A 13,300-nucleotide genomic window follows, 5' to 3' on the forward strand; every position below is an offset into this window, starting at 1 on the left:
CCACTTATAGATTACATACAAGTCTCATTCCTATATCATGTGAATATTGTCTACTAGAAGAGGGAGGAGCTGGACATTATAAGAAGGATCATGCAAACACTCACAACTTGATTATATCTTCCACATGAAAGGATTGATTACTAATATGGGAGTCGTTTCTCAGTCAACTGTTTGTATAAAGTGACTCAAATTAACAAGCAATTATAAGCATCCACTAAGCTCCAACCACTAAGCTAAGTCTGGGGCTACAAAGGCAAAAACAAACAAACAAACAAATAGTCCTTGCTCTCAAGGACCTCACAGTCTAATGGGGGAGTTGACATGCAAACAACTATGTGTAATCAAGATATAAACAAGATAAATTGATGTTAATTTTAGAGAGAAGGCACTAAGATTAAGGAGCACTCTGAAAGTCATCATGGCATAAGTGGAACCTTAGGGAGATCTGAATAAAGGAAGAGGTCAGGAGACAGAGATTATCAACTTGCCAAATCAAAGATCAAAACAATTAAAATGTAGAAAAAAGAATAAAAAATAAGATAGGTTACAATATTAAAACAAATCAAACATGTCTTATTTAAATAATATTTTGATGGTTAAAATAAGAAATGGATCAAATGTTTTTGACACCTGCTATCACCCAAGAAATTTTATTCCTATTACTATTGCTATACAAATTTAATTGATATGAATTAAGCAAAAGGATAATAATAGGGCCTAGAAATAGCCTTACACAGTAAACAATTGAATTCCTTGCTAAGAAGAGATGTATAGAATCCATCAAGGGAAATATCAATTTAAAATGTGAACCAACTTGCAAAAGAAATAGAATAGGATAGTGAGAGATTGTAAGTAGTATGACCTCATTAAATAATAAGAAGTGGTGGGGAAAAATTCAAGTTTATACAAAGCTTGCAGAAAAACCCAAATAAGTGAGATTAGTTCATGAATATTTAAGAATGAAAATCAAAGGTGAAAAATGAAACAAAACAATGAAAAGGTGCTTCAATACTACTACAACAAACTGTTTTCTCAATGATTAACAATAAGATCACATATTTTAATTCTAATTTCACAGTTCCTGGTATGTTATGGGGGAAGCAAAAAATGACACTGAAAAGGGAAAAAAATATCAAAACAGGTTAAGCAAACTATATATATATAGAAGAAATTCATTATGAAATTGATGTAATTTTTAGGATGTTGAAAGATCATCATGATATTTGAAAGAAATGAATTTTTTAAAGGAAGTTATTATTGTTGAAAACAATGACACAGGCTCAAAAGCGTGTCCCACTGTCATAGAGGATACCTAGTTCAAGACAAAAATGGTAGTGGGATTCCCTGTAGATGGTTATATTTTTAAGATGCTGAAGTTTGTGCGTGATATATGCATGTGCATGCTTCTCTTTCTCTCTCTCTCTCTCTCTCTATATATATGTATGTATGTAGGCACACATATATGTATGTATGTATATGCACAGTTATATACATATATATAAATACACATACTATATACATATGTGTGTATGGGCATCCCTTCCATATATTATATCCTACAGTTATATTAGACTGTTTTCTATTCTTCTCACATGTTCTGTCTCCCATATCTGTGCCTTTGTACCTACTATTCCTCATGTCTAGAAGGTTCTCTCTCTACATTGTTTTTACATAGTTCTTTACATGTTGTCTTCCCATTAGAGTAAGTTCATTGACAGCAGATGATGTCTTTTGCTTTTCTTTGTATCCCTAATACTTAGCACAATGACTGACATGTAATAGATGCTTCATAAATGCTATTGGTAATAGCATAAATGCTATTGATAACCTTATTAGATAATAGACCAACTGTAGTTACTGCCTAGGTGCTCAATATGGATATTTTCATGTTACTACTATTCTTCACTGTTTCAAGGATACTTGGTTTCATTTGAAATAAAACTCCCATTCATTGACAGAGATCATGACCAACTTACAACTTCATAGCTAGTCTTCAAGTGTGACTAAGTTGAAAAAGAAAAAAAAAACCTGAATTTCCTTGGACCATGTTGAAAATGAGTCTCTTTGAGTTTAGTGAGGCTGGTACTGAGCAAATAGAGTGAACATTCTTACACCAATATTGAAAAGCTTTTGAGCTTATATACAGTTGGCATAGGCTTTAAGTAACCCCTTCTACCTTCAAATCATAATAAGACAAGCTGCTTACTTGCTATATTTAAATTATGTTCAAATAAAAGAGTAGTATATTATTTCATCATTATTTATCTCTTAATTTGATCAAGAATTCAATTTATTTAAATAATTGAAACCTATATTGAGCCCATATCTGTTCGGTTTTTTTTGGCCAAGTGCCAAAGATTCTGACATAACACAAAAATCAGCACACATGTGATGATCTGTATGTCACATGCCTAAAAATATTTTGGGGTAGACTCTAGAAAAGTGACTTTTAGCTTTTTTTGTGTCGCAGATCACCCAGAACTTTGGTAGCTAGGTGAAGTCAATGGAGTCTCTCAGAATGTTTTAAATGCATAAAATAAAATACATGAGAAGACAGAGAAAAAATATATTAAGATGTCATGACTATCAAATATAAATACAAAATATAAGTATCAAAATAAAAAAAAGTTTATGGAACACAAGTTAAGAACTTCTGCTCTAGGATGATCTGATTTTTACTCCATAATAATGATAATGATAGCAGCTAGAATCCATATAGTCCTTTAAGGTTTGTAAATCACTTTACATATATTATATCATTTTTCCTCACAATAACTTTGTGAAATAGGTATTATTATTATTTTCACCCAAGAAATGCTGAAAATGAAGCTGAGAGAGCTCATGTAACTTGCCCATTGCCACTTAAATGGTAGTGTTTAAGTTTTGGAGGCAGGATTTGAACCCAGACTAATTCTGACTCAGCACAGCTTTGCCACTTTAGTTTCCATGTCTTATAACTCATTTGTAAATGCCACCACATCAAGTGACTGAGCTCTGTAGAGGTCACTAGAACTGATAAGGTCCGTTGTTAGTTATCTTGTCAGGTAGACTTTCAAATATTTTATACTATCTGTAGTCATTTCAGATGTAATTTATCTTTCTCTTTTTGCAAGGTTTTTTTGGTAATACATAGAGATGCTGATTTGTATTGGTTTATTTTATATCCTACAACTTTCCTCAAGTTCAATGTTTCAACTAGTTTTTTTTTTATTTAACTCTCTAGGGTTATTTAAGTAATCTATCATATCATCTGCAAAAGGTTATAATTTGTTTCTTTATTGCTTATGCCTATTCCTTCAATTTCTTTTTTTCTGTCTTATTACCACAGCTACCATTTTAAATACAATACTGAATAATAATGTCGATAATAGACAAACTTATTTTACTCTTGATCTTACTAGAAAGATTTCTACTTTATCCCCATTACAGACAATACTGGCTCTTGGTTTTAGATTGATATTACTTATTATTTTAAGAAAGGCTTCATTTACTCCTATAATTCCTATTATTTGTAAAAGGAATGGGTGTTATATTTTGTCAAAGCATTTTCTGCATCTATTGAAACAAGTATATGATTTTTGTCATTTTTTAAATTGATATGATCAATTTTCCTGGTATAAATTCAGCTTAGTCACAGTGATGATCTTTGTGATATATTGTTGTAATCTTCTTGGTAGCATTTTGGTTAAGATTTTTGCATTAATATTTATCAGGGAAATTGGTCTGTAGTTTTCTTTATCTCTTTTGGTTTCCCTTGTTTTTAGATATCAAGACCATATTTGTGACACAGAAGAAATTTGGTACAATTCCTTTACTTTTTTTTCCAAACAGTTTATGTAGTACTGGAATTAATTGTTGTTTAAATGTTTGGTAGAATTCAATTGGAAGTCCGTCTGTTCCTGATTTTAAGGGGTTCAATTTCTTTTTCAGTTTGGTTTTCTTCTTTGTACATCAAATTATTCAATGGTTTATCTATTTTATTGATTTTTTTAACCACCTCCTAGACTATGTCTGTATATATATATTTACTTTTAATTTTACTAATCTTGTTTTTGATTTCCAGGTTTTCATTTTTAATTTGTAGTTTTTTTTTCTTTTAATAGTTGCATTGCCACTTCATTGAGCTGTTCTTTCTCAATTTCATTGTAAGTGTTTAGAGATATAAACTTTCCCTTAAATACTGTTTTACCTGCATTTCACAAATTTTGGTGTGTTGTCTCATTTTTGTTATTTTTAATGAAATTATTGTTTCTATGAGGTGTTCTTTGACTCATTCTATGGGATGAGATTAATTAGATTCCAATTAATTTTTAACCTACACTTCAAATACTCTATATTTTACGTAATTTTGTTGCATCATGGTAAGAAAAGGATGCATTTAATATTTTTGCTTTTCTATGTTTGATTGAGGTTTTCATTCCTTTGTGAAGCTGATGAGAAATAAATATACTCACTTGTATTCACATTCAGTATCCTTCAGAGGTCTATCAAATCTAACTTTTCTAAAAATCTATTCCTCTTCTTAACTTCTTTCTTGCTTATTTTATTTTATCTAAGTCCAAGAGGAGTAAATTGAGGTTGTCCTCTGTTATAATTTTACTATTTCCTCCTGTGACTCATTTAACTTTTCCTTCAAGAATTTGGATGCTATGCCATTTGATACATGTATATTCACAATTTATATCAAGTCATTGTCTATGGTACCTTTCAGGTAAAATATAGTTTTCCTAATTATCTCTTTAATTAGGTTTATTTTTGCTTTTGCTTTTTCTAAGATCATGATTGCTAGATACACCTGCCTTTTTTTTTTTTACTTCAGTAGAAACATAAGAGATTCTCTTATTTTAATGGTGTGCATCTTTCTGTTTGAAGAATATTTCTTATAAACAATATATTATTGAGTTCTAGTTTTTAATTCATTCTACCATCCTATTCTGTTTTATAGGTTAATTCATGCCATTCATATTGCTAACTAAACATTTGCTTCCATCCTATTCTATTATTCTTATTCTTCTCTTTTTTAAAATATTTTTCCTTCCTCAAGAATGTCTTGTTTCTGACTACTGTCTTCCTTAATTTTACTTCCCTTTTATGTCCCCCACCCTTTCTCTTCATGCCTTTCCCTCCTGTTTTCCTGTTGGGTGAGATAAATTTCTGTACACTAAGTGTGTATGTATACTTGTCCCTCCTTGAACTAGTTCAGATCAGAGTGAGGTTCCAGTGTTGCCTATTTCACCCCCACTACTCCTCCTTCCTTTGTTTAAACTCCTCTTTTTGTGCTCCATTTATGTGAGATAATTTCCCCCATTCTTTCTCTCCCCCTCCCCAGTGCATCTTTCATTCCAAATCTTTCCATTCTTCTTTTGAGATTATCCCAACATAATAGAATCACACTCATGCCCTTTGTCTATGTAGATTCCCTCTAACAACCCTAGTGATGATACAATCTAAGGGGTTATATGTATCATTTTTTAAAAATAGGGATTTAAACAGTTTAATGTGGTTAATCGCCTTATGATTTTCATTCATTATTTACCTTATTAAGCTTTTACTGAGTCTTGTGTTTGAATGTCAAAGTCTTCTATTCAGCTATTCTATTCAGCTCTTCTATTCAGCTCCTTTCCCTCTATTTAATTATACTTTTTAAAAGAAAATTATATTATACTTTCCCCTCTGTAGGATTATATTCAGTTTTCCTGGTTGTAGTCCTAGATCCTTTTCCTTCAGGAATATCATATTCCAAGCCCTCCAATCCTGGATAGTGATAGCTGCTAAATCTTGTGTGATCCTAACTGTGGCTCTGTGGTATTCAAATGGTTTCTTTCTGACTGCTTTCAGTATTTTATCCTTGACTTAGGACCTCTGGATTTTGGTTATAATATTCCTGGGAGTTTTTATTTTGGGATTTCTTTCAGGATGTCATAGGTGAAGTTTTTCAATTTCTATTTTGCCCTCTGGTTTTAAGATATCTGGTCAGTTTTTCTTTATAATTTCTTGCTATGTGATGTCTAGGCTTTTTGTTGTTGTTGTTCATGGCTTTCAGCTAGTCCACTGATTCTTAAATTATCTCTCCTTAATCTCCTTTCCTAGATGGTTGTTTTTTTTTTCAATGAGATATTTCAGATTTTCTTCTATTTTTTTTCCCAGTCTTCTGACTTTACTTAACTCTTGCTTGATGTCTCATGGAGTAACTAGTTTCCACTTGGTCAATTCTAATTTTTAAGTAGTTGTTTTCTTCACTGAGGTTTTTATGTCTTTTGGTGACTTTTAAGGAGTTATTTTCTTCAGTATTTTTAACATTTGGCCAGTCCTGCTTTTAAAGAGTTTTATTTTCTTCAGTATTTTTTGTACCTCTTTCACCAAGCTGTTATTTCTCTTTTGATATTTTTTTTGCATTGCTCTCATGTTTCCTAATTTATCCTCTACTGTTCTTTTTATTTTTTTTATTTTTTGTTCTTTAACTCTTAGAAATTCTTGTTGGTTTTGTGTTTAATCTGCATTTTTCTTTTATGTTTTAGCATTAGATATTTTCAAGTCATTGTTTTCTTCTCTATCCATATCTTGAGCTTCCCTGTTACCATAGAAGATTTTTATGGTCAGTTTGGTTGTTGTTGTTGTTTGCCCATTTTTACAGCCTATTTCTTGACTTTGGACTTTATGTTAGTGTTGTGCTCTGCTTATATTTAGGACACTTGTCCAACCTGAGCTTCTGTCTTTTATGATCTGATTTTAAATAAGTTTTTGGTACTTCCAAAGTATTTTGATCCAGGTAGAGACCTGTTCACTCTCCTCCTGTTCTGCACTCTTCAAATTCTTGACCTAGTTTGAGTCTGTTGCTTTGTGAGTGGTTGAGTTTCTTAGCCTGCTGCAGGATTCAGTCACAGTTAGTTTGCTAGGAGATTCTCCAAGTTTGAAACAACTGAACTGTTGCTTCCTTCTTGGTTTGTTTCCTGATGTGGTTCATTCCACTGCAGGCTCATGTGCAGGACTGAAGGTTGGAACTGAGTTCTCACTCTGTTCTTGGGCTCGGAGTCAGACAAGTAAGGTTTTGGAAGTTATTCCTTGTTCCTCACACAGAGTTCCTGCTCCCTCACAACCATGACCTCACCTCTGGTGCCCTGGGACTGTGAGCTGGTACTGGGTGTAGATGACAAAGCTTCTAGATTGCATACATTTCTGCTCCTATTGCTAGTGCAGGGGTATTCTGGGATCTCTTTCTGCTCAGGTATTCAGTTCCCTTATTGTTCCTAGGTACTAGACTCTTTCTTACTGCTATGACTGCCACAAGTATAGCTCACTGATGCTTCCACCACTTCTTCCTGCTGCCACCCTGCTATTGCTATATTATCTTCCTGGCTAGCCCTACCCTCACTCCACTCTCTCGTCCTTCTAAGCTGCCATGGTTTGAATAAATGATTAACTTTGACTTTTTCTTAGCTTTTCTAATCAGAAATTAATCTGGTTCTCTTTATAGGTCACTGTAGGGGAAGATACAAAGGAACTAAGGCAAAATTCCTACTCATTACTCTTCTATCTTGAATTCATCCCTCTCAATCTAGCAGAATGTAGAGAGCTATATGGCTTCTTATAAAACTGGACCCAGACTAAAATCTTTTATCAGCAATTCTAGGCACTGTTATAACCATTCCTTATTCCCTGGAGGTGATAGCAAAGCTTTTCATAGCAGCAGAACTAATTTCTCTATGTCAGATAGTCAACTATGCCAACAACCTGGTTGTTATCAATTAATCAGAATATCCCACTTCATACTGAGATGGGCCCAGCCTAGAGATCATAACTGTCCAGGTGTCCTAAATTGTTTGTTCCAATTACACAGTTTTCCAAGGACATACTCTTGAACTATGCCTCTAAATTATTTTTGTAATTTACTTTTGGAAGATTGTCCTGACTCATTTAGGCATTTGGGTCTAGTTGTCCATGGCATACCATTCCCAAGCTAAGGGTGAAATCATAATTCTTAATTTCATGCAAGAACACTATTATAATTTGCCTTTTATAGACCCTAGAGTTCTTTATCCCAATTCTCACTTGCATTGATGAGTAGGATCTCTCTTAGAAATGCTAACTACAACTCCTCCACAAGGTTCTATAGGTATCCCAGAATGGTAATAGGTTTACTCTAATTCTTTCACTATGAACCTTCTTGTGTGTTCTCCCTAATATCAATCCCTACTGATTAGTATCCCCATGTATTTTCTTAAAAGGAATAACAAGAAATAAAATGCAAGCAAATCCAACTAAATTAAGGAATGTACTTTCCTGTTTACCACCTCAATCCTTGGGAAGAATGTGTTCAAACTCAAATCACTTGCGGCATAGCATTAATTTCACTAAGATAGCTTCTAAATGCAGCATAAATAATGGATAGCTGTTGCCTCATGGCTGTCATAGACACACTGTTATGCAGGTCATACTCATTGAAACTTGGCTGCTGACAAACTTAAGCAGGAATTCCCTTATTGAACTCCTTTTTTGCTTTATTCATGTTTTGAAGCTTGCAAGGTCACATCCTAATTCATTTCATGTCTAATATGACTTCAAGTAAGAGCAAAATAAATAGAAAGAACATAGATAGAAGCAATACCATGCCATGTGCTGTGCCATGTGCCTGTGCCAACTCATATGTATGCTGTTGGTATTCAGTTTTTTCTCCCTATCAGAGGTTTACCTCAGTCCTTCCTTCATTCAATATTAGGAAAAACAAGAGTGATTTGCCTCTGTGGGAATCTTATGTACGCAGGCTCAGTTCTACCCAGGAGACAATCAGAGGCTCGTTTTTTTTCATCACTCAGGAAACAGATAAGAAACAATCCTTGGAAAATTGTCTCAAGCCAAACAGGCTGCTCCTGTTCATAAAAGCTGTAGTTTCATTGATCAATTTGCAATAACATAAATAATTCCTGGAGATACTTTTAATATTAACTCACATTAACGTAGTGCTTTAGGGATTATTACCAAGATGCTTGAGTTAGTCTCCTACTCTCCATTGTAATTATCTTAGTGACATTTAAAAAACACCTTTCACTTAGCCCCTTCAGTTCTAATATAGCTTCTGTCCTCTTAAGAATACCCTCTATGATTTTGATTTTCAATAGTTGAAGTAAAAACCTACGCTAACCTCATCCATTTGTTGAACAAGACCAAAGAGTCTACAAGGCAGATACAAAAGCCTTAGGAAAGCAACCCATCTGAAAATCCCTTAGGAAAACTCAACCACAAATGTTATAGACTTTTCAAGATTATAGAAAAAAATCTCCCCCACCTCAGCGAATCCAAATTAGGCCTTCCTTAAAATCTACCCAGTGGCCCATATATTTCAATTTAATAGCTATGAAAGCTTTATTTTCTTACCATACTAAATAACTTCGACATTCCCAAGCTACGCAACAGGTCCAGGAATCAAAAAAAAAATATGGCAGTGCCTTTATGCTCACAGACTAACTCCTTTCTTGCACTCATTCCACATACACATCTGGTTCTATCTTGTCATTTATACCTTCACAACATCACTGATGGATGCTTTCTTCTCTCCACTCATACAACCTCTTCTCTTTTAGAGGCTCTTCTCATCTCACATCTGGATTATTCTAAGAGCCTACTGGTTGGATTTCTATCAAGTTTTCCCTATTCCAATCCTTCTTCTATTCATTTCCAAAATGATTTTCCTAGAGTTAATATCTGATTATGTTACCTTCTCCCCAATTAATAAGTTCCAGTGGCTCCCTATGATCTCCAAAATCAAATATTTTATCCTCTCATTTTAAAGCCTGTCACAATCTGATATCTTCTTACTTTCCAGACTTTACATTTTACTCTCCTCCTCATACTTCCACCTTCCTTTTTTGTTCCCCCTCCACACAGCGAGCTCCATCTCCCAACTCTGTGATTTTTCAATGGCTGTCCCCTATGCCTGGTATGCTTTCTCTTCTAATTTCTGACTACTGGCTTCCTTGGCATCCTTTATGATTCAGGTCAAGTGTGAACTTGTCCAGGAGGCCTTTCCCAGTCTTCATCCTCTCCAGTCCCAACATTCTACAATTGCCTTTCCCCTGAAATTCTCTTTTACCTATTCTGTATATATCTTGAATGTATATATCTTATCATTTCTACAGTTGTTTGCATGTTGTCTGCCACACTAGAGTGTGAGCTCCTCAAAGTTGAGGGCTATCTTTTTTGCCTTTCTTTTAAACCTGAATCCAAATATAGCTTTAAACACTTACTAGTTGTGTCACCATGGGCAAGTCACTTAATCTTTCTAGGACTCAATTTTCTCGTCTATAAAAGTAGAATAATAATAGCACCTACTTTGCAATGTTGTTGTGAGGATCAAATGAGCTAATGAGAGCAAAGCACTTAACATAGTATCTGGCATATAGTAAGTAGTATAAATATGTTAGTTATCATTATTATTCTGTTACATAGCTATTACTCTTTGGTAATTTCTCAGATTTTTTCTGAGTGTTGAACTTCAAAACTTATTTCTAGGAGTGATATTCCAATCCTTCAGCCATATGACAAACATTTAATAAGTGCTTACTATGTATCAGACACTGAGCTAAGCACTGGGGATATAAAGAAAGGCATATCTGTATATGCTGGCTCTATGATTCTACAATTATATGCTCAGCTATTACAGAACCAAGACAATACTAAATGATAGAGCTGAGTGAGTAAGAATGAATGGAGTTTTGAATCCAGACTTAGAGCTTCATATCAGAATTCAGGTACTGAGCTCACTCAACCTGTTCTTGAAGCGGAATTTCCTCACAATGGACACTGTTGTTCAAAAGGCAATTGTCTCATCTAGCCATATGAATTTGTATCTCAGAAAGGAATAATAATCCTGTAGGGGGAGGTAGGGTGGAAGGAATTTAGATAGATTTGATGGATAGATAGATAGAGAGATAGATGGTGGATAAGTACAAATGCAAAGTACACTTATCCCTTCTACGTCACAATTTTCCTCATTGTGATTTCAATGTATTGCTGTTTCAATATATTATGGGTTGGCATAAGAAATTACTGTAGTATTTCATATTATTTTATTTCTTATTCATACAATTTATTTACTTAACATTGACCTATATGTAGCCTATGATTAAATACTTAACCCAAATTTTACAATAAGGTACTGTAAACACCCCATAAAAGAAAAAGAAAAAAAAAATCAGACTTCTTCTCTGGTATGAAGAGAGGACCAAAAAGTTTTACATGGATTTTCCAGATCGCAGGGGTACTGCTCCACTAATCCTTGTGATGTGGAAGGAATGACTATACTCTTGCTGTCCTAGTTTTTTGATCTCTGCCCCATTTTAGGATCAGAGAATATATGAAGTGCACCTTTCTTTTGGGGATAGCTCACAGCCAGTCACCAAATCCTATTCAAGACAAATGATTAAAAAAAGGGCAAGAGAAACCTTCAAAAGAAAATTAAAGGGTCCTTGAGAGCAAGAACTATGTCATTTAAAAAAAATTGTACTTCTGGCACCTAGCAGAATGCTTTAGTTATACTAGGTACTTAATATTTGTTAATGATTATTGAAGAAGTCTTGGCACTATCTTGGCACATCTCACTTCTATGTTTTGAGCATTGGTGCCATTCTCTTGATCTACCTGATTTCCTGAGTTCTAGGTTGCTACTTGTATTGACCAGATTTTTTCTTTCAGATTCTATCTAGATACTTTATATTTGATCTTCTATAAAGATATTACTTCTTCTAGATATTATCCTGGTAACCCTGGGATCTTTTGCTCACCTTCCTCCATCTTAACTTGGAGCTTGATGCTGCAATCCTGTCCTGAACTGACTATCTGTAGATAGTTGCTTCCCATGCTGATATAATGTATATGAGTTATTACAATGATGATAATGGTTGACATCTTTTTTTTTGTCTTAAATATTGAAAGCAAGTCAAATATATTTGAAATGAGAGATGACTTTAAAATCTGTCCACAAATGGCTACAGCATTGTTCCAGTGAAGGAAAAATATACTTTGGGGTACAGTGTCATTTAAATAACCTAGAAATTTTAATTTGTAATTGAAACCAGAACATAATAGCTAGAGAAGATATTTTAAAAAAATTTAAACTGCTGTACTAAGTGGCTACTATAAGGTTTTGGTTTGGATTTTGAAAACTCTTAATTCAACTGAAGCTATATTTTTTTAAAAAGTTATATTAAAATATGGAGTAAATTTTTTTTATTCTGACTTATATGAGAGCAATGACATACTTTTACCTGTATGATCTAGTTGGTTTGGAACTCTCATGTGTCTCCATTTCATCAAACACTTCTTTTTAAATACAGTTAATACTGAACTGCCTAATTGTTTTGTAAATGTTTTCTTTTCTTTCTTTTTTTTGTCACAATAGCTCTGTGTCAACATGACCAATGAGAAGATACATCAGTATATCAATGAAGTGCTTTTTCTACAAGAGCAAACAGAATGTGTACAAGAGGGAGTTACCATGGAAACAACATATTCTCCTAGTAACCAGACGGCAGCTTTGGATTTTTTTTTCCAGGTACCCTGCATATCCACTTGGTACAATTGCATATTTTTCAAGCAGTATAAATCTTAAAATAATAGAGATAAACTGCTTTCTTTTAAGTGAACTTTTTTGAAACCTCTTCATCTATAAACCCTTGAATATATTTATTACCTTTCCAAATCTGTTGAAGAACACACACTACCTTTTCCCGAAAGAGCTCTTGGATGATTACCAATTTACTGAATGAGTAGTAGGAAATATATGATCATCTTGTTATAAAAATGCTCAACTTTGGCTCCATCCCTAAAGAATCATCTTTTGGCACAGCTGCAAACTCTTAATGTTCACAATTTATAATATAATCTCTAAGACTAGAGGAATCATAAAACACATTCATAAGATTTCCTTAATACTCATAGTCAAAGGTTATATGAACTTCAATAGTGAACTGTTGGCCAAGACTTTAAGACTAAATGGGAAAAAAAACTAAAAAAATAAAACTTGGTTTGTATTTCAGAATCAAATTTGTCCATTCATCATTGCTGAACTTCAGTTTATGTGTTAAGTGACTTTTTGCCTCAGTTTCCTTATCTAAATTAGGTAGATATCAATATTCACTGACCCATACATATAGCTATTATGAGTATTTATAGAATATATATCTAAAGTGCTTGATGGTTCTTTGAAAAGGACACTATTCAGCTATTTTAGAGAGTATACTATTTTTTACCCTATAAAAATAGATTCAAAAAATCATTAAATTGTGGTGCTGGAAGGGACCCCAAG

At 33.6% G+C, this 13,300-nt stretch overlaps 1 protein-coding gene across 1 annotated transcript in view; it reads left to right on the forward strand.

Annotated features, from left to right (window-relative positions):
* Positions 1-13,300, forward strand: part of LOC114046108 (unconventional myosin-XVI-like) — a 682,808-nt gene that overhangs the window by 437,300 nt on the left and 232,208 nt on the right. Inside the window, exon 22 of the mRNA XM_027866362.1 lies at positions 12,395-12,547. Coding sequence (XP_027722163.1) covers positions 12,395-12,547 — 153 coding nt within the window. The remainder of the gene's footprint in view (positions 1-12,394; positions 12,548-13,300) is intronic.

The sequence above is a fragment of the Vombatus ursinus genome, unplaced genomic scaffold, assembly GCF_900497805.2.
Source record: "Vombatus ursinus unplaced genomic scaffold, bare-nosed wombat genome assembly UNPS02014781.1, whole genome shotgun sequence".
NCBI classification, from domain to species: Eukaryota; Metazoa; Chordata; class Mammalia; order Diprotodontia; family Vombatidae; genus Vombatus; species Vombatus ursinus.